Here is a 22453-nt window from a genome sequence, read left to right as displayed (position 1 = left end):
TCATTTTGAAATGATAATACTTTACATTAGTCACTATTTTTGCAGCTGTTTTTCCTTGTCAAATCTGAAACTAAACCCAATACAATTGGTTGTGGTTAAAGAAAATAAATGACTACCTCAACTTTGTTTTCCTTGCTGTACCAGGAGAAACAACAAATGAGATGCAAGATTCTTAAACATCTTGCTCCTCTCAGTAGCACTGCCATAATTCAGGGACTTGCCATCTTTCAGGAACTTCTGGGTAGTCTCCCTTCTCCTACATTTCCAATTCTCATCCATCCTGAACACTGCAGCCAGACTTATTTTTCAACACTCAGTTAAAGTCTTTGTCACTTTTCTGCATAACGTATTTTAGTGGCTTCCAGTTACCTCCATGATAATCAAACTCCCCAGCCTGCCATTTTAGGCTCTGGTTATCTCAAGGCTGCCTTTACGTCCAGCCTCATATATTCCGTATGTTCTAGCCTATCGAACTACTTCAATTCCACAAATATTTAATAAGTACTTAATTTGTCTCAGACACTGAGCTAGTGCTGGGGATTCAAAGATAAGTTAGACATAGTCTTTGTGCTGAAGGAGTTCACACTGCAGAGTAGGAGACATATTAACAATGTATTGGGTGAGTGTGACGTATGATGATATATGCACTTGTACATTCTCGTGTTCTTCTGCCTCAAAAAAACATTTTTCTTTATATCTTTCCTGAAAAGATTCCATTCGTCCCTCAACACTGTTGTCAATTGTTATCTTCTTTTGTAAAGTGACACACAATTAATTATTCGAAAGATTTCCTTTGTGTATACTTGTATTAGAATGTACTTTGCCTATACTGTTTTCTGTATACCTTTCTACTTGTATATTCATCTGTGAGCCCCTTGAATGCAGGGCTTAGCATGACCACACCCTTAACTACATGCTCAATACCTAATATAATAGATTCTTATAAGTTTTTTTGGACTGAATAGCTTTTTAATGTTAGTCCAATACTGTAAAAAGAATACAGAGAACCTCTCATCTTCACAAGTCAGGTTTAAGGGAGATGAGATACTATTCTTTATTAGAGTTATTTGGCTCAAACTGGAATTTAATAATCATATTCAAAGTAAGTTAATATTTACTGAACTTTTCCTATCTTCAAGGTACTGTTTTAAGAACCTTAAAAAAGTTATCTCCTTTGATCATCCTAAGAATTATATGAGTTGGGAAATATTATGTCTTCCTTTTTATACATTTTGTATAGAGTTTAAAAAATACATCATCATCATTGTAATAACTGATAGTACATAGCACTTACTATGTGACAGGCACCATACTAATGCTCATCATTAAGTCCTTGAGTCCTCACACCTACATGATTTATTTAATCGTTTATATTATTATCTCCATTTTATAGAGGAGGAAACTGAGGCACGGGGAAGTTAAGTTTGTTTTTTTGTTTTTTTGTTTTTTTTTTTTCCTAGATCACAGCTAGGTTTGTGAGGCTGGGATATGTCCCAAGTGGTCCAGACACAAATCTCACACTCATTAGGCTAACCCATGTTTCCTTTTGTTAATGAACGTTGCAAATGCATGGTTCAAAATAGTTGATTATTATCCATGGGCACTTGAAATAATAAGATGTATATCATATAACCTACTTTTCTCTATTAATTGGGTCAAGATATGCTCTTGGAGCCCCTTGCATACTTTTTCCATTTTGCCCATTTTATTCTTTGTTAAACAAGTGGAAATGTCATGGAACATACCAAATCACCTCAGTGAATAAGGGTTTGTGTGAAATGTTTTCTTTTGTTAAGGCTTTAGATCATATCTGTCTTATCTATCCACTCGGTTCCATTATTCTTTCCTCAGTTCTACTTTATAGTTAGTATGGAATGTTTATCAGATATTAGCCTACAAAAATAGGGTTACTGTATTTGGAGATGCTAAAAAATATTATTCCATGGGTCTCTGGTCTGAAAAACTACTGAAGTCATATTTAGCTTGAGAGGAAATAATTAGTATTGGGTTACTATATCCAGAATTCTATCCAGTATACATAAAGCAAGATTGATAAGCATTAGTAAGACCACACTCGAGAATTCAGATAATTTCATATCTTCTTCTTCAGCATACAGCCTTTGGGTTTGTCAAAACTAAGACCAAAATCTATCGTGATGAATAAGGGAAATAACATGTAACCATTGTAAATTAGAGAAAAGAGTGAAGGGAATACTCAAAAATATGGAGTAACAATAGAGCCCACAGTTGATGTGTGGAATATATAGGCTTTAAATTTAAAAGACTCATATATCCATTTACAGAGGTTGAAAATTGCCATGATACATTTTGGAAGTATCCTGTTACCTGTTTCTGAGACATTGCCTCTTTGTATTTTTCTCATCAATTAATAATGACTTACTTGAAAATAATGATTTAGTTTCAAAGTCCATCAACATATAATGGACTTTAATGAGTGATGAGTGGTATTATTATTATATTGGTATTTAATATTATAAGGCTATAGAAAATGAAAGGGTATGATAAGTATTTGAGGCAAAATCTGTTGAAAGATTTGTATTTCTGTAAACCCGGACCTAAATTTAATAGGTCTATCCATATCACAGTTGTAAGTGAAAAAAAAAAAAAAAGAATTAGGACATACAGACAAGTGTCAAAGAGAATGGAGACTGGGACTGAGGCTGTATTATCAACCTTACCATCACCTGATTTTGAGACTTGAGGCATATGGCTTCACCTTGCTGGAGTTAAATACCTTCATTTATAAAATCACGAATTCGTATTAATTGATTTTCAAGGTCCCTTCCTGCTTTACTATTTTGATCTCTTTACTGGTTCAGGATCATATATCTCTCAGAATCCATTTTCTTGGATTTGGCTTCTTTGTTTACTCCCTGAATGCATGAAATAGGAACCGTATAATCCTCCAAACATAGTGATGTGTTTATCAAAAGTAGGGGGTGAAGAAATGCTGTAAGTTTTATCATACACTTAGTTTCATGTTTACTTTGCATATATTGATTTATTTAATCAGTTTCAAACTGATGCTTTCATTTGTAACTTAAGAAGGTGGACAGAATAGTGAAATATTTTGCATTCAGTTGCTTTGAAAATACGCATTTTAATATCTTGCATTTTTCATATGTAAGATGAGTGTTGTATCAGTAAAATGAAATGTAATAAATCACAGTGATTTCTAAATGATTATGTGCTAAAAAACTGTATCTTGTTTGCTTCTATCTAAATTTGAGCATGCATGCTGTATGTATGCATTTACAAAGTGCAGAAATGTATGTATTGAGGCAAGTAAATATTTTACTAATTAATGTTTTCTTTCTTTCAATTCCCCTTTTACTTTCCCATAGACTTGCTGCTTTCAAATAGCTGCATTCCATTTTTGGGTTCATCAGAAGGACTAGATTTCCAAACCATTCTGTTGGATGAGGAGAGGGGCAGGCTGCTTGTAGGAGCGAAGGACCACATCTTCCTGCTCAGTCTGGTTGACTTAAACAAAAACTTTAAGAAGGTCAGTTTATTTATATATAAAGATATATATAAATATTTAAGGCTGAATGCATTTATTTCCATCTATGCCATTCTCCTCTTTTATTTTAAGTGACTCAGTTTCAAATGCACTAGGTCATTTACATATCCAAAAAGAACATGTTAGAAGAACACCTGGCTTTTGATGTACGTTTTGGAGTTTTGTGGATTTAAGTACATATGCATGTTCTCTGTTAACAGTGAATAAGTGTAATAATAGAACGTTTGAAAATATAAATGAAAGGGATTATACAAGAGAAATGTAATGTTTTAGACTGAAAAGCTGCCAAATGAGTTATTCGTCAAGGGTTAACATTTATATTCATAGTAATTGTAAATTAAGTTCTTGTTAACTTTCAATTAACAAATAACCATATTTCAAATTGACAGTGTGACTAAGGTGGCATTTTAACACCACACTTTTTTTTTTTCACATTCTTATTTCTTAACTGAATAGGTTTCTCCTATGGCCCAAGCACCCTCAGAAGGTGAGGATTATTAATACCTCAACTATGGCCTCATTAAGTATAATCTACCACTGAAAGAAAATATATGCTAGTTATTGAAAAAAAAAAAAGGCAGCTGCTGCTGTGCTTTACCTTTTCAGTTAGCAACACAATGCTCAAAGGAAAGAGTGCCATCCTTTAGGCCTTATAAATTATGATCAGCAAGTACGTTAGCAAATATCAATATCTATGCAAGCCCAGATGGATGCCAAGACTGGAAGGATTGAATGACTGATGAGAAGACATAATATATAATTCATTCTACATCTACGAGACATGTTAGATTGGTTTTTCTTTTTCTTCTTTTTCAGAAGCATTGAAAAACAAAATACTAGGAGCCATTACAAGATTTCAGGTCAATAGTCCCCAGTACTGAATTAATAGAGAATTCTTTCCATTCCAAAAGAGTCGTTCACAAGTCACTGTAGGACTTTGAAGCTTCAAACAGTTGTCACCTACGATGACCACTTGAACTTAAACCTCTGATTTTTAAATGCTTTAAAAACTAAATATTAGTTGCTCAGTTATTTGAATATTATCAACACTAAGGGCTTAGTCTACATAGGTGAAATAGTTGTCTCCATATGTGTTAATATTGCTTAATTAATGCCTGCATCAGAAACAGTGTTTTTTGCCTTTTAATAATTTAATTTTTAAGTAGCTCTTCTGTACATTTTTGAGGTCCACCAAAAGAAAAGGAGATCTTTTTAAAAATGTATTTATTTATTTTGAGAGAGAGAGCACGCAAGCATGAGCTGGGGAGGGACAGAGTCAGACAGAGAGAGAAGAGGGACAGAGGGAGAGAGAGAGAATCCCAAGCAGGCTTCCTGCTGTCAGCACAGGGCCTGACATGAGGCTCCATTTCATAAACCATGAGATCATGACCTGAGCCAAAATCAAGAGTTGGGCGTTTAATTGTCTGAGCCACCCCCAAACCCTGAAAGGAGATGTTTCTTGTGAGTGCTCAGACTTGATAAAGAAGTAGTGTTTGAATGCAAATGTGTATGCATATGTTGGATGTTTCTAGAAGAAACAATGAGGGTAAAATATTAGCAGTAGGTGATGTGATAATCGACATACTCATAATATAAACTCATAAGATTATCTTATTTAAAAAATATAATTATTCTATAGTTTGAATATTGTTTACAGTAAATAAGCAGTGAATATGGGCTAGAATTTGAAAAGCTTACCTTCATTCTGCCATTGTCGTTCTGTTCCGTTTATGCTTAAGGATATATATTTTCTTTAGGATTTAAAAAATATATATTTGTATAGGAGAGCCTATTGGTGGTATCAACTAATATCTCAATAATCAGTAAATATCTTAGCAGAAGATGACTCCTTTAAAGAAAGCCACCAAGGAAAATCTTAGTCAGTTTCACAGTTTTGCTTTAAGAGCTGCTATATAGCTAACAAAGCATTTTTCCAAATATGTCTCAGCTTTAGTGTAATAGCAAAAGGCAATTCATAGTTTCAAGGGAATTTGTTCTTGTGCTATTCTCTGCCTTCAGGGATTAGAAGAAAAAGTTCATTTATCTGAAATGAGCGCATTACATCATCGCTTAAAATAAATTCTGATAACATAACTTCCTTCTGTGACTATTTTAAGCAAATCTCTCTTTGGCTGCATTCCATCCATGAAATGTGCTAATATTTAATAAAATAAATATTTATGAAACTTTGATTTCCCTCATGCTATTATTGAAATAAATGGTTATTTGAACACATTGTAAAATTAGGGTCTGTACTGGAGATTTTCTGCCTGATATTCCTTTATCATATCAAATGTGTAATTCATAAAGAGGTTATGCATACAAAGGAAAAGGAAAGAATTTATGTTTTTGTAGGTATCTACATTTAAAACTTATATAAATCACTCCAGTGCTAAAAGGTACTCTACAGTAGCAACTTAAAGTGTCAAGATGTAGTACTTTAGCAGTGTTTAGACCTACGTGGTTTGCATTGGCTCCATGCCCTTCGGCAAAAATCCAAAGTTCTCTGCGGAAGAAACCACACATGTTGGGACTCCATGGGGCTGAAGGATGTCCTTTGTACTCTCAAGACCTAAAGCAATCTACAACACGTAATTGAGTTAGGAATGACTGGTTAGGGATATTTTCCTCTGGCGAATTAAAAAAAAAATCTGTAGAAAGTATTCCATTGAAGTGTCAAAATTTAGGATATATGTTTACTTAAAAGTTCTTGTACAAACAGGGACATGTCTATTGAAAAATCGCCATCATTTCGTATTTGCCCCTGGCCTGTGGTAACATTCTTTACAAAAAAAATTCAGTAATAAATATTTTAAAATATCCTTTGTATTATGTTTACTCTATTCCACCTAGATTTTGAGTCTTCTACAATGAATGATACAGGTATATGTTCAATAGGGTTTGATGGGTACGACTGTAGAGGAAGAAAGTAAAAATTAAATATTTCAGAGTATTTCTACTCCTCTGGAAAGTAAAAATTAAGTATGCCAAGGTTTTTTGTTTGTTTGTCTTATTGTTTGTTTGTTTTTTGTTTTTGTTTTTAAAAGATGCAACATTTAGGTAAAAGGGATAAGATTCTGATCTTTTCTTGAGGGCAAGGACTATTTCTATAGGTATTTAATAGACTTAATGACAAGTGTCAGCACACGTGGGGACGTGAAGTCTCTCACTTCAAGTAGGCTTTTCCTCATTTGGTCCCTAAGGCCTCTCTTCAGCTAGAGAACAGTCTGTGGATCTCTGTGGGACAGGTTCAGGATAGATATACACAATGGTTCAACGTTTCCTTTTCCCAACACTAGACCAAAATAGAAAAATCAGAACCAGCCTAACAAGATCCCATTCCAAGGGAAGGATGTGGATCTGGAACCATTTTTACTGTTGGGCTGTAGGTTGAATTCTGCCAGAAGCCAACTGGGAGAGCGAAATTATTTTATAGGATATTTGTAAGGGAGTGTTCTGGGGATCAACACATGTGAGAGGGGCCGTGGGGAAGTACTATTAGATAAAGAAAGAACTGTGCTGTGATGCAGACCCAGCAAAAAGCCTCAACTGACAAGCCAAACTGATAAGGTGGCGACCATTTCAATATCGTCCTCTAGTGTAAGTGATAATACCATTATTCAAGTGAGTTTATCTTATAAAAGGGATTCTCCATTTTCTCCCTATCTAATCCATTCACCATGACCGTCAGTATTATCTCTTAAAAAAATAAAAATCTGACCATATTTCTTCTCTGCTTACATACTCTGGAGTTCTTGATTTTCAAGGAACTTGAATGAACTCCAGATTTCTGTTGATTTCTAAGGCTCACCTGATTTCCAATCTTATTTTTATCCACTGTTCATTATTCCCTCACTTGCATTTTATTTTCTGCTTCCCTGCCTTCCTCTCTCTCATTCATTTACTCAACCTGCGCTGTTAGTTCTTTTCTTTTTTTTTTTTTCTTTTTTTTTTTTTAACGTTTATTTATTTTTGAGACAGAGAGACAGAGCATGAACGGGGGAGGGTCAGAGAGAGGGAGACACAGAATCTGAAACAGGCTCCAGGCTCTGAGCTGTCAGCACAGAGCCCGACGCGGGGCTCGAACTCACGGACAGCGAGATCATGACCTGAGCCGAAGTCGGCCGCCCAACCGACTGAGCCACCCAGGCGCCCCCGTTCTTTTCAAAATAACTTTCAAGTTTTGTGCCTTTGCTAAAGCTTCCTGAAATTGCCATTCACTTTCTTGTTCACCTCACTCCTCTGAATTTTGAAGGCACTTATCTAATTTTACCCTTTTGTTGCCTTTTACTCCCCAAGGCTTCCTCACCCTTAGAGGACATAACAATTCTTTGTATTTATTAGAGCAATTATATATATTAATATCAATGTCAGTTGTCCTCTTTTATAGAATTATCATTATGCATTGGTATTAGTAAATATATCCCCCATCCAAATCATACCCTCTTTGAATAGGGACTGGGCTATTTACCATGCACTTCTCATTCTCCTTTGACTCATTGTATAAAAGTTCTCTGTGACTCTCTACTTAATGTAGGCTTTATGAATTCTGCTGCAGATCTCTTCAAAGTTCCTGATACTCCCTAAGTTTTCTCCCTTCAATATTGTAAACATTATTGGGGTGACGTTGTCAGGATTACAATTGAACTCAAAGAATTGAAGACTACATAATTACTCTGTTGTAGTATTTAGCATTATCCACTAAATATTTTTTAAATAAGTTTACTTATTTATTTTGAGAGAGAGCACAAGCTGAGGAGAGGCAGAGGGGGAGAGAGAATCCCAAGCAGGCCCAGCATTAATCAGCTTGGAGCCCAATGTGGGACTCGATCTCATGAATCATGAGATCGTGACCTGAGCTGAACCTAAGAGTTGGACGGCCTAACTGACTGAGCCACCCAGGCACCCCTCCACTAAATATTTAATGTACAGAGAACATATATATTTTTAAATCAAATAACTAAATATCACTTAAGTATCACTGAATATATATCCTAGCAGAATTATACCCCAAATAATGCTCCTGTGATTTGGTTTTGTCAGTCTCTGAGGTTGAAACCAATTATATGGATTTATAGAAGTATAACTTGGGATACTTTTTAGTGACTGACTTTTGATTATTTTTTTTTCTTTTGTTCTACTTCAGTATGTGTTTCTTTTTCATGTTTTCATTAAAAAATCAGTTGAGTGTCTACTGTTGTCATATGTGCATGGTATCTGAACTAGTTCAAGATGGATGGGCAAAATCTGGGGGGTTGTTAAATGGCTAATTAAAAATAGTTTACATTTGTATTTGGAACTTGCAGTTTATTGTATCCTGGCTCAGTTAGGATGGAGGAAAAACATGTTGGAGAACTTGAGTGGTCAGAGTTGTTCTCTTGTCTGTCTGTATATTTCTTATAGTTCGAGTTAGAGAGACTAGATTTCCCTGGCCTAGCCCTTAACATCCTACTCCATCTCTAGAGTCAGAGGAAATATATGAAAAACGTAATTTTAATAGTCCTTGAGAAAGGTGGTCAGCTGTGGACATTTACATCTGTTTATCATTAAGTTTTAAGTTAAGCATTAGAAACCTGTTCATGTAGACATCATCATCATCATCATCATCATCATCATAATGCATTTTGACATCTGTGCCTTATGGTTTAAGGACCTGTGGTTTCTAAACAAATAATTTTAAACTCTGTGGCATCTGTTACTTTGACTACAAATGAACGTTCTCCACTTCAGCCAGACTTAAGTAGTCCTGGCAGTAATTCATATAAAATCCAGAGCCCTCTCTATATAAACTCCAGGAGTTATATATACAAGCTGAAAGTCTCTCTTTCTCTCTTTTTTTCTCTCTCTTAATTAAAAAAAAATTTTTTTTAACTGTATTCATTTTTGAGAGACAGAGCATGAATGGGGAAGGGGCAGAGAGAGAGGGAGACACAGAATTGGAAGCAGGCTCCAGGCTCTGAGCTGTCAGCACAGAGCCCGATGAAGGGGTTGAACTCACGAACTGCAAGATCATGACCTGAGCCGAAGTCGGACGCTCAACCGACTGAGCCACCCAGGCACCCCTCATTTTTTTTTAAGTGGAGTCATAGTTAACAGAAAAAAAAATCCAGTACTCCATTTGGTTATGTTCGTTAGTTGGACTTCTGAGTTAATGAATTGTTGGGATCCTTCCATCTGAAAATGTTACTCACTTTGGAAGCAGTTCAGACCATGCATGGGTGGAGTGAGTGTCCAGACCAGGATGTAAGCAAACAGATCACAAAAGTGATGATTTATTAAACTAAGTACTGCTTTTGTGTTCATATTATTCAAGGATTTCTTTCTTGGTTTCCCTTTTTTTTCCTCTCTTTTTTTTTTTTTCTTTTCAAGTGGGCTATAGAGGCAGACAAGTAGACCAATGAGAAATAAACTTAGTCTGAGACTACAGTTGTTATTTATTTTACCTACTAATCTAACAGCAACTGGTATGTCAACTTGTAGAGTGTAATAATAAACAACTTTATGTTACCTCCCACGGTTCCTTTCAATCTGCTCTGTGGAACCCCTTCTTTTTCTGGACCTGTTGGGTAACTCTAGCAGGCAGCAATGGTTTTCGAGGTCACTCTTTGGTAGTAACACAGTTGTTATCCAGCAACTCAAATGTCCCGTCTAATGTAATAAAACTTTCAACCTCATGTAAAATTGAGCCTCTGTTCCATCTACCTGTCCCCGTTTGCACATGCCATGTGAGTGAAGGCTCCCAGACAGGGAGATGTTCAGAGGCTTCTTTGTGTCTCTTCCTAGCAGTCCTCCTCTCCCTTAAGCTTGTTGAACACAGTGTGTGACCCCTTCAGTCAAATCAGGAGAAGAGGGGAGGAGAGGGCTCAGAGAAATGTCTGCTCTACTGTCCTTGTCAGAGGGATCTCACTTCTCGACTTTCTGTCCTTGTCAGATGTTTAAAGATGATTTTTCTTTCCAAAGTGACTTAGTGAGTTCTGGGGGATTCCCACTTTTTGGAGATCTTTCCCTTGCAGTTCTCTGGGATGAGCTTGATGACATTTCTTCTCTGACTGGTATGTTCTCGTGTTTTATCCTGAGACAGATTGCACTTTCACCGGTGTTAACTTCTGAAGCCTTTTCACTCAACACTCTTGAACAGGACATCAGGTGACCTCATGCCATCCCATTTTTGAGCAAGTACGGCTCCCATCTTTTCTATGGAAAGCCATCATGTGTCCGTTCCTGGATGCACTCTGGAAGTTCAGGCTGATGCCAAAATAGCCGCTGAATCTGGCCTGTGTTTCCACTGGAGCTTGTCGTTCTCTCGCTCACCTTTAGACATTAACCTAGAATGTTCCACCAACGGCATTTCAACAGCAAGTGCTTCTTGAGGTTTCAGGAAAGCTCCTTTCCTGGCACCTACCCCTCACCTTGGGGTTTGTAGGACACGTGATAGGATTGTCTTAGACGAAATATACTTTTCTACAGAAAGGAAGAAAAAAACTTTTAATATCTAGTTTCCAAGTATTTGTAACTGCACATGGGTGAAATTATCTGTAGGATTCTTGGCCACCTACTTTGAAACTTTTTGCTTCTTGACCTAGCATCTCATTTTTGAATTTTTATGCAGCTAAAACTTCTCTTTTAACATCTTGCCTTACTACCAAAGCCATAAAATGAGCCCTGAGAAGGATGTTGTTTTACCTACAACCTCATTATATATCCTCATTCTATTTAATTCCTGAAGTATACAAACTAGAACCATAGAGACAACCAAATGGAGAATGTTAATGTTCCTATTAATATTATTTACCTTTTGACTGTTGATAGCCTCAAACAAAACATTGGCTGTTTGACATCTTGTTTGCCATAGATTTCTGTTGGAATCTGATTCCAACAAAGCTAAGCTATACCTGACAACCTAGATAAAAGAGAATGTAGGAGGGGCCCCTGGATGGCTCAGTCAGTTGAGTGCCCAACCTCGGCTTAGGTCATCGTTTCACAGCTGGAGAGTTCGAGCCCCATGTCAGGCTCTGTGTTGACAGCTGGGAGCCTGGAGCCTGCTTTGGATTCTATGTCTCCCTCTATCTCTGCCCTTCCCCTGCTCGTTCTCTCCCTCCCTCTCTCTCTCTCTCTTTTTCTGTCTCTCTCTCAAAAATAAATAAACATTACAAAAAAAATTTTAAAGAGAGTATAGGATATGAATTGATTCATTTTTCAATGATCTTTGAAAGTAATCTTCAAAAAGTTTACTTTCATTTTGAGATAATAACCATCTTTTTCCTTTTTAATTAATTAAAAAAATCATTCCTCTTGAAACTCATATGTGTCAAAATTAAATATTGTATATAAAATGTTCAAAGAATTGCTATGTTAGCTAAGATCTTTTAATGAGCCCAACAAAAATCTATTAGCTAACCTTACAGTGTTCAAGGAAAAAGCAGTATAATACTTAAAATTTTTCTGTTTAAAGTAATTTATGTTTGTTTTTAATGCAAAAAAAAAATACTAACTATGTTTCTGGGGAAAAAAAGAGAGTTTTCCTATGGATTTTAAAGTGAAGGGGAGCACCTGAGTGGCTAAGTTGGTTAAGCATCCGACTCTTGATTTCGGCTCAGGTCATTATCTCACCATTCATGAGTTCAAGCCCCACATTGGGCTCTGTGTTGACAACATGGAGCCTGCCTGGGATTCTGTCTCCCTGTCTCTCTGCCCGCCCCCTCCCCTTGCTCTCTAACTCTCTCAAAAAAGTAAATAAATAAATTAAAAAAAAAACCTGAAAAAGCAATGTGCAAAAGCAATATATACATTATATAACCTACATAAGGTAGCTGCATATTTTTGCGGAATAACTTAACACAACTTAATCTTGCCTTGCTAAATTTTAGGTCCCCACATTTGCTTCGGAACTCTACTCTGTTGGTTACTTAAACACAAAATAATCAGAATTATTTTAAAGGAAACACTGGATAAACATAAAGGTAAAAATACTTAAGCTAGAAGCTGGACACTTTAGGAGGATCATTTTTTTTTTTCTTTTTAGCAGACTGTTAATAAAGTAATTCCATGTTTATAAATGTGACCGTTATTTCTTTCCACCTAACAGTCATAATGCAGTTTTTTTATATTATTTTTCTCCTTATTTAGCATGAAAACTCAGTATGTGATTATGAATATTAGGTTACTTGAAATTGGTCAAACTGGGCGTCTATTTTTAAGCACTTATATTAGGAAAATAACCAAGCTAAGTGAGTTTGTAATTTTAAATATAATAAGTTTTAGTGGATCATTTAAACACCCTTCTCTGCATAGCATGAAAAGCACTTTGTTATTTCCCTTTCCTCAAGGAAGTCTAAAACAAGAGGGTTTTCATACATGAAGATCCTGTACTTACTTGCTTTACGTTGAGTATAAGCAGAAATGCTTTTATAAGTCACCATGACCTTCTGACTCCAATTCTATTAACTCACATCATGGCTGAATAAGACATTCCCATTGAATGCTTTACCTTGTATATTGATTCTTTGTGGAGAAAATCTCAGAATAAATAACTTCTCATTTAAAAACAAGTTATTGATAGAAGGAAATTGTCACCTTTTTTATTCTTAGTTAATGCTTGAAATTAAGAAATTATAAACACTTGAAAACCATGTGGACATCCCAATAAATTAACTTTTGGTAGACAGCCCCCTGCTTAGTTTCATGGTGATTAATCTGTTCCTAGTGCCTGTGGAGCACATGCTGTGTAGTAACCACAGAAGTAAAACAATCACCCCGTTCATGGATGTGCTGGCTCCCCAGCCTGGGTGCTGATGGGCAGGTCCCATCTGGTCACTGTAATGGACTGTCAGGATGTTGTCAGACTGCTCAGACCCCTGCCAGAACTCTGACAGGAATTCTTTCTCTGTCTGTAATTTTAAGGCAAACTCTGCAGATCACTTTTCAATAAGTATCGAGCTTACTACGTATGTGATATGGTGCCAGGTACTAAAAAGGGTACAAAGTAGAAGAGTGTTTCTTGTCACTCAAGATCAGTAGTCCCTAAACTCCATTGAGTCATATATTACTTAAGAAGATAATGAAGGCTGCGATCCGTTTTCCTCACAGAATTATAAAATCTTTCCACAAGCATAACTGCACTCGAATTCACATGTAGCTGCACCACAAATTCAAAATTACCAATCCATTTGTGGATTTCTTAAAATTTCTTTTAGGTAGTATGATACGATAGCACCCCTCTCTCTTTCATTATGCATGATTATTGAGCTCCTACTATGTTGCTAGCACTCTTCTAGACGCTGGGAATCTAGTAGAGAATAAAACTGGTGAGGTCTCTGTTCTCATGGTGCCTCTGGTTTCTAAACGGAGGGTTTGATGGAGAAGAAAAAAAAGGAAGCAAATAAGAAAATTAGTATTAAGTGTTGTTTAAATACTGTGGTGAGAATCCGGGAAAAAAAAAAACCTGATGAACTTTCTTCCTCTCTCCCTCCCTCCCTCCCTCCCTTGCTCCCTTGCTTCCTTCCTTCCTCCCTTCCTCTCTTTCTCTCTTTCAAGTTTTTGTTTAAATTCCAGTTACTTAACACACAGTGTAATATTAGTTTCAGGTGAACAATATGCCAATTCCACAATTCCATACATCTCCCGGTGCTCATCATGACAAATGCACTCCTTAATCCCCATCACCTATGTAAATCAACCCCCATCCAACTCCCCCTCCGGTAACCATCAATTTGTTCTCTATAGTTAAGAGTCTGTTTCTTGGTTTGCTTCTCTGTCTCTGTCTCTCTGTCTCTCTCTCTCCTTTTCCCTATGCTTGTTTGTATTGTTTCGTAAATTCCACATATGAGTGAATCATATGTTATTCGACTTTGACTGACTTAATGTGCTTGGCTTAATGCTCTCTAGCTCCATCCATGTTGCTGCAAATGGCAAGATGGAAAAAACTACTTTAGTTGGTCTTCAGAGAAGGTGAAATGGGGAGGTGATAGTAAAGCAGACATTATAAGAAGGAACCATCCAGAGGAGGTCAGATGTATTCCAAGTACAGCAAATTCATTCTGCGGTTAGTATTGAGATAATATTTGAAAGCACAACATTAGCTGCTCATGGGCATGAAGTGGGGACTCAAATTGACATTTTCAATTCCATTGCATTTCATCAATCTTTATGCCCAGGAAAGGGTCCCAAACTAAATTTACTTGCGAAAAGAAAGTGGCAGTGGATATGATAAACACAAGTGTATTAAAATTCAGAGATGTCAGGTGGAAGAAGGCTAAATGTGAAAGAGGCTTTACACTGAGTCCTGAAAATGCAGAGAGGCAAGTCTTGCCCAACTCTTCATGGAGGAAGCTACATGGGCAGATCGTGCCCAAGCTTGAGAGTTAAAACTCCCCATCCATAACAGTTTCTACCCCAGTCAGTTTCAATAATGGAAGCTCTACTTTTGGTGCTGTTGTCCTTGTTTTTCAGTACTTCACTCTATGAGCCAGATCTCTTACCTCTTTCTGTTCCTGGAACCCAGAGCTGTCTTTGCTCCCTTGGTTGATCAAATCCTTTACCAGACGGCATTTAGAGCAACATATTTCCAACTTTGTTACAACCATTCAAAAACTTGAATCCTGTTCTTTGATAGAGATGCCTGTCTGCATTTTTACGGCTCTGAATTTTTGTCCTTAATTAGGTTTTTTGAACAAGTTGTAACTTCCCCTTCTGTGTATTCCTTTCAGTTTGGGCATCTCTGAATTAGGCCAACGGCCACTTGACTGACCTTGCACTTGCTAACTTGAGTCAATTAAATTGCTTCTCCAAAGATGTAACAAAGAGCAGATATAATTAGAATTTCCTTAGGATGTTCTAGGCCTTATCATTATTTGAATGTTTTTGTAACTTGCCTAAGATTAAATAATTAAAAATAAATTGCCTGACATTTTCACCTTACTAAGTGATAACTGTTAATGAATGATATGAATTATGAATGAAACCATTATGGTTAGAGACATTGCAGTATTTACTTGTGAGTTTCTCCAACCTGTTTGTATCCAAAGTGAAGTAAACCTCCTTCAAAAAATGAACAAACAAAAAACATTTTGGATTTTGGATAGAGATAAGCAAATAAAATCAATATAGGATAATTAGATCATAGGTGTATTTTTAAATGCATGCAGCTCCCATTATATTTTCATAAGAAAATTAATATTGAATCTCTTTTAAAAATGTGTTTAAAATGTAACTTTGTAGCAGATGAGCATATGCAAAGTGACACTGAAGAGAATTTTTATTTCATTAGAATGGTCCCTTAGTATACTGGTAATCTACATTCTCTAACTCTCAAAGAAAAAAAAAATATATTTATACATGTATATATTCTTACTCTTACTCTTTTTTTAAAAAACAACATGGAACACTTCATGAATTTGTGTGTCCTCTTTGCAAAGGTACCATGCCAATCTTCTCTGTATCATTCCATTTATTTTTTTAATTATTTTAATGTTTATTTTTGAGATAGAGACAGACAGAGCACGAGTGGGGGAGGGGCAGAGAGAGAGAGAGAGAGAGACACAGAATCCGAAGCAGGCTCCAGACAGTTGTGCTGACAGCTCAGAGCCCAATGCGGGGCTCAAACTCACAAACTGCGAGATCCTGACCTGAGCCGAAGTCGAACACTTAACCACCTAAGCCACCCAGGCACCCCATCTGTATCATTCCATTTAGTAAATGTGTTGCCAAAGTGAGTCCTATATATATATATTAGATACTAATATATATTAGACACTAATATATATATATATATTAGACATTAATATTTGATCTTTCCAAGTGTAACCTACAAAAGTGAATCCTTCGGAAATGTTTGATTTCAATTGTGAAATGTTATGAAAACAACGTATATATACTAGCATGGTTAAATCAGTAGATTATAGAACATGGAGATTGACTTACCAGACATACTTGTTTTGAAACGTTAACCAAGAAATTGTGGAGAGATTTTATAAATTTTATAAATTTATTTACTTCCGTATCCCAGAGTAGTTTTCTGTTATTAAGTTGACCTGTAAGATTAGCACTCAAAATAAAATTAATTTGCAACCCCCAATTATTTAGTAGTTCAGTTAGTAGTTATACCCTCAATAATTATGTTGAGAGAAATTACTGGGCTTATTCGGATCTTCAGAAAAGATGTTTGCTTTCTGATGTCTGTCCTCCATGTGGGTAGAGAGACCAGTGGTAAGCTTTCTACATATTTGAAATCCTTGACATCTAAGCGCCAAGCTTCCGAAGACTACTTGCACCAAAGTGACAGCCTTACAACCTGACTGTGGTACATCATACCCCATTAGTTGTGAACGAGTGCTCTGTGGGAATATTTCAGAACAATTAATATGGCAGTTATGCAAGTATCGTCTCTGCTTTGGTACATCTCTGTCTGATAAATGAAAGAAAAATATCCTTGGGTAACTTTCTGAGGGAGTAGTACAGTTGCATCAGCTTTAAGGGATAGGGGTACGTGTTTTGTTTGTCCTGCTTGTGCCGCTTTTAGTATGGCATGACACCGCATGGACCATGTTCTCAAGTTCAAGGAGATGTATGTGTCATTTTATTGCTGATAAATTCAGAAGTCATGAAATTGTTAATAACCACTGCTTCAAAGCTGTTCACATTACCTAATTAATGATCAAGAGGGCTTTTATAGATTTTGTGGACATTGTATTTTAAGGGTACTGACTGGGCAACTGAAATAATTTCAGGATCTCAGGTATTTCTTGGGCTTTTGTGTAAACCGTGCTTAAACTTAGGGGCATCTGGGTGGCTCAGTTGGTTAAGTTTCTGACTTCAGCTCAGGTCATGATCTCGCGGTCCATGAGTTTGAGCCCTGTGTTGGGCTCTGTGCTGACAGCTCGGATTCTGTGTCTCCCTCTCTCTCTGCCCACCTCCACTCATGCTCTTTCTCTTTCCATGTCTCCCTCTTTCTCTCTCCCTCTCTCTCTCTCAAAAATGAATAAATGTTCATTTTTTTTGAAAACCATGCTGAAACTTGGAAATATTCATGAAATATGTTGTTCTATGGTCAGAGTTAATATCTCTCGCTAGATGTATCTGTGTGAATCTCTCCCTTCTCTCTGTTACCCCTCTCTGTCCACCTACAAACACATGCACAATATACCATATGCACACGTATGCACACAGACATGCACACCACACACACGCCCAGATATGCACATGCGCATACACAGTTTGTCCTTAAAAATACAGAATTGGCGGAAGGTTTTTCTATAAATAGACACAGATAGAGATGGATGTGTCACAGTATTATGCCACTTCAAAAGATTTTGAGAAACAAAAATGTTATTTGAACATATTTCTGCCAACCCCATGTAACTATGTGGCTTGTTGGTAGTTTTTATTTTTTGTTTTGCTTTATTATATTTTTAGGTTGCATTAAGTGAAATTTTGCTTCTTTAAATTCTTTACAAACAAGGAATTAAAAGGAATTTTAAAAAATGCTTTATTCTAATGACTAGGTGGCAAGTAAAAGAAAATCCCACCATAAATCATAATTAAAATGATAGCTTTTAAATATTGGCACGACTACAATGATTCTTTTCTCCCCCCTTTTAAGTAAATGTTTCCAGTCTGGAAGACAATCAGATATCTCCTAGGTTGTTGATATTAAGATAACTCTTTTTGTGATTTCTGAATTCTTGAGAGCATTGTATCAAAATAAGGCAGTATATAATCTTAATGAATCTTTATTTTAAAGGCTTATGTTATCTTAAAAAGTAAAATTATCTTTGTGATACTATCTTAGAATTACTCTTCAATAATAATGATTAAAGGATAATTTCTATTTTTAACAGGGCCTAGACTTTATGGGATTGAAGGAGAATGATGAAAAGTGAGATAACATTCGGGGAAAAATATCCTCTATAAACAAAGATTAAAAGATTTATTAAAATTGGTTTCTGGAGCCCAACGAATTCTCAGTGCTTGAGTATCTTTGTGTAACATTTACCCACTAATCAAACACTTGATTCTCTGCTGCTTGTAATTTTAGTTTTATTGCTTCATTAGCTAGGATGACACATTTCAATTTACAATTACGTGACTTACAATCAATTCAATTTACAATTATATGACTTACAGTTAATAACTGAAAATGTACAAAAACCATGAAAACATCTTTTAGAGATTTGTATTCCTTTGCAAAGAGGGAAAATAAATCTGCAGTTACTAGTGTCAAATCCTTAAGAAAAAAGTCAGAGTCAAAACTATTAAACCACACTAAGCTATTAAGCGCAAGTAAGTGAAAACAGTGGTTCAAAAATAGAGACCTGTATCTTGGTCTGCCCTTGGGGCCCCTTGGATGCTCCCTGAGCACAGTTTCCATCTTCTGAGCTCTCTGCTCACTTTGTATCTCCCAAGAAAATGTGGTTACCTTATCTGTTTACAGAACTATCTTCCTGACTCAATGCCACACCTTGCCCAGCATACAGAGGGCCTTTGTAATTATATGTGTAATGAACAAATAATTTATGAATAGTACTTACTCTGTGCTGACTTTGGAGCTTTCATGTAGATTGCAAAGAAGTTATAAAGATTGTTTCCACATTTTGTCACTCTTTAAATAACTCACTTTTGAAGCCCCTACAAATATATGCAAAATCAATTTTAGAAACATTTATGTCATGACCTACTTTTTAACTCAGTCACTCACTCTACTGGTTCAAGGTAAAAAAAAACAAACCAAAACAAACAAACAAACGAAAACCCTGTGATAATCTTTCTCTTCTTTATGTCTTATTTACTTAATATAGAAGAATTTTATATTTTCCCTTTTTTAATAGACTTTATAACAATAAGATATTTAAAGTTTATTTGTTTGTTTTGAGAGAGAGGGAGGGGCAGAGAGAGAGGGAGAGAGAGTCCCAAGTAGGCTCTACAACTGTCAGCGCAGAGCCCAATGCAGGGGTCGATCTCACAAACATCCATGAAAGAAATCATGACCTGAGCTGAAATCAAGATTCAGACACTTAACCGACTGAGCCACCCAGGTGCCCCCTCAATAAGATATTTATATTAGAACAAATATCCATAACTATCTGTTCTAAGTTTATTTCTGAAATGTGAGTGAATTTTACCATCATAAAAAAAAAAAAAACAGAAAAGAATAGGATTTGACATATTGAAAGGACTCAAAGAAATATTCATCTTGACTAGAGACCAAATAAAATGAGCTAAAGATTAAACCAATTGACAGATGGTGGATATGCATTCTGTGTACCTTCTATTTTCAGTCCAATGATACAAAGTGATACTCTGTAAAATCACTATAATATCCTAGATCAGCATGTTTAGAGTTGCAGTTTTGCGAGAGATTGTTCGCACAAAGTGAATATACCTGACAATACTGAATGAACTGTAAAAATAGCTCTGATGGTAAATTTTTTAAAAATGTTTATTTATTTATTTTGAGAGAAGGATAGAGAGCAAGGGAGAGGCAGAGAGAGAGGGATATAGAATCCCAAGCAGGCTCCACACTGTCAGCACAGAACCTGACATGGGGCTCAAACCCACGAACCATGAGATCATGACCTGAGCTGAAATCAAGAGTCAGATGCTCAACTGGCTGAGCCACCCAGATACCACTAAGATGGTAAATTTTATGTTACGGATATTTTATCACAATTAAAGATAATAATAAAAATGAATCATCGAAGAAAAAAATACCTTGAGAGAGGATACATTGAGCTCATAGGTCCAAATACAAAGCAAAGTTACTATAAATTCAAGATGACACCTTTAAAGGAGAGGAGAAGAACAGTGGCTTCAGTGTTTCTGCTACTAATGATTACAAATAAACAAACAATTAAAAAACAACTGGAAGAAGGGAGACTGGGTGGCTCAGTCGGCTGAGTTTTTGGCTCAGGTCATAATCTCATTGTTCCTGGGTTCAAGCCCAGCGTGGAGACCCATGGAGGGCTCGTAGGGTCTCCATGCTGACAGTGTGGAGCCTGCTTGGGATTCTCTCTCTCCCTCTCACAGCCCCTCCCCCATTCTCTCTCTCTCTCTGTCACTCTCTCTTTCTCCCTCTCTCTCTCTACCTCCCTCCCTCTCAACATAAATACTTTTACTCCTCTTTCGTTTATTTATTTAAGACCTCATGATTCTGGGTGGATGATTGACTGTTGTCTTTTGGCCTATGCATGGCCCGTTTTGATTAATTTATTTACTAACTTGAATTGCTTAGTTATTTTAAACTATGCATCAAATCCCCGAAAAGGCACCATCCAGAACAAAAGCTAAGATCTCATAAATAATCTGTTTCTTACCACCAATTTGTCTTTTTCCTTCCAGTCTGGGACAACCATTTTTTCCTGAATGCTGTATTCATCACCCCCTAGTTTTCATTTTTACATATTTATTGCATCTACATATATGATAAAAGTGTCTATTTTCTTTTAGTTGTTTTTGACATTCTAAGTGGATCATTCTGTTTGTAATTTGGGGGACTGTACTTTTTTTTACCTAATAGCAAATTGCTAAGATCTGTCCATATTATTTTTTATTACTGTAGTCTATTTATATTTTATGGACGGCTACTCTTGAGAATTGTGTGAAAGTATAATTGCCGAGAATTAAACCAGTTTGGAATAAATAGCATCTTTAGGTCCTTATTGTGAACCACATCGAGTTTAACTCATCATTTGATCCTACTCCCGGTCAGCCACCCTGTCTAGGTACACCTTAGGCTTGCAATTTGCAGCATGTGATTTGCAGCATTTACTTCATTTAAAACTCTTAGTTATTTTATTGAATTTGTCTAGTACGAGTTTGAGTGGTATTCTCTGTTCTTCTTTACTCAGAGACATAAAACCCTGAAATCTCACTATGAAGATAATACCATATAAACGTTTGTGACTCCTGAGTCACTTGTGAGTTCCAGGCTTAACAAGGCTTTTTCAGTGCATTCCCTCAGGATATTTTCTTTTTTTCCTTGCCTATTAAAACATTTTCAGCTAACATTGGTGAGAAACATAATAAAAGTTTATCAGAGCTCTTGGAATATATATATATATATATATATATATATATATATATATATATATAATAAGTAACTCAGAATTTGCTTTTCTTGTTTCTTCTTGTCTGTAGCTTAACAGGGAGCATTTCTTTCTTTAAGCTAATGGAGTAAAATAACTGTTTGAAACTTCATTTGCAAAACCTTCTTGACAGAATTCCTAAACTTTGTTAAAAACAAAACAAAACCTTTGTAATAAATTCAAGACAGTTAAAGCATGATTAAGAGCTACGAACCAAGGGATTTGCTGCCCTTGTCCTTAATCATTTGCCCAGATAATAATTATTATATAGTGGTGGAGACCCCCCTACTTCAGGAGACGGACTTTGGGTCATATTTTGGCTTTGCTGGTGACTATGTTCATGGCCCGTGACATGTTTTTAGTGGCTGTGTGAATAAGTTTTCTGATGTGAAAATGAGGAGAGTAAGTCCAGCCATCTCATAGGGTCATTGTGAGATTTCAGTAAGATGAAGCATGTATAATATTTAACTAAGTGAAAGATGCGTGTGAGCTCCGCACGCGTTAAATATTGCCAGGAAATCCACACTGGTCTTTCACTTGGAGTGATAACTTTTGCTTGTAACCAAGTGCCGTTTTCCAACATTCGCTGCACATGTTTATAATGCACCACCACTCTGAGTGAGCACAGAAAAACAGCATGAATAAAATCTCTTACTTAAACAGATGCGAACCTGAACTGCTGACACCACAATAAGATTTTATGGCCTTCTCAACATAACTTATCTATTATTAAGTACATTTGAAAAGAAATTAGAAGATTATAATATGCAAATAGATAGTTCTGCAGTTCATTTTATTTTTTTATGGTGGCTTTGGAAAATATTTAAATCTC

At 36.1% G+C, this 22453-nt stretch overlaps 1 protein-coding gene and 1 pseudogene across 2 annotated transcripts in view; one reads left to right on the top strand and one right to left on the bottom strand.

Moving 5' to 3' along the window:
* SEMA3D (semaphorin 3D) overlaps positions 1–22453 on the top strand; it is a 200159-nt gene that overhangs the window by 89500 nt on the left and 88206 nt on the right. For both annotated transcript variants that reach the window (XM_060632365.3, XM_060632363.3), the window contains exon 3: positions 3366–3526. In XM_060632365.3, the coding sequence (XP_060488348.1) occupies positions 3366–3526 (161 nt within the window). The remainder of the gene's footprint in view (positions 1–3365; positions 3527–22453) is intronic.
* On the bottom strand, positions 15913–16011 carry LOC132679953 (U6 spliceosomal RNA; annotated as a pseudogene).

This window comes from Panthera onca, chromosome A2, assembly GCF_046562875.1.
Source record: "Panthera onca isolate mPanOnc1 chromosome A2, mPanOnc1 haplotype 2, whole genome shotgun sequence".
In the NCBI taxonomy this organism is placed as follows: Eukaryota; Metazoa; Chordata; class Mammalia; order Carnivora; family Felidae; genus Panthera; species Panthera onca.
Note: the sequence above shows the minus strand (reverse complement) of the source record. Positions and strands in the feature narration are given on the sequence as shown.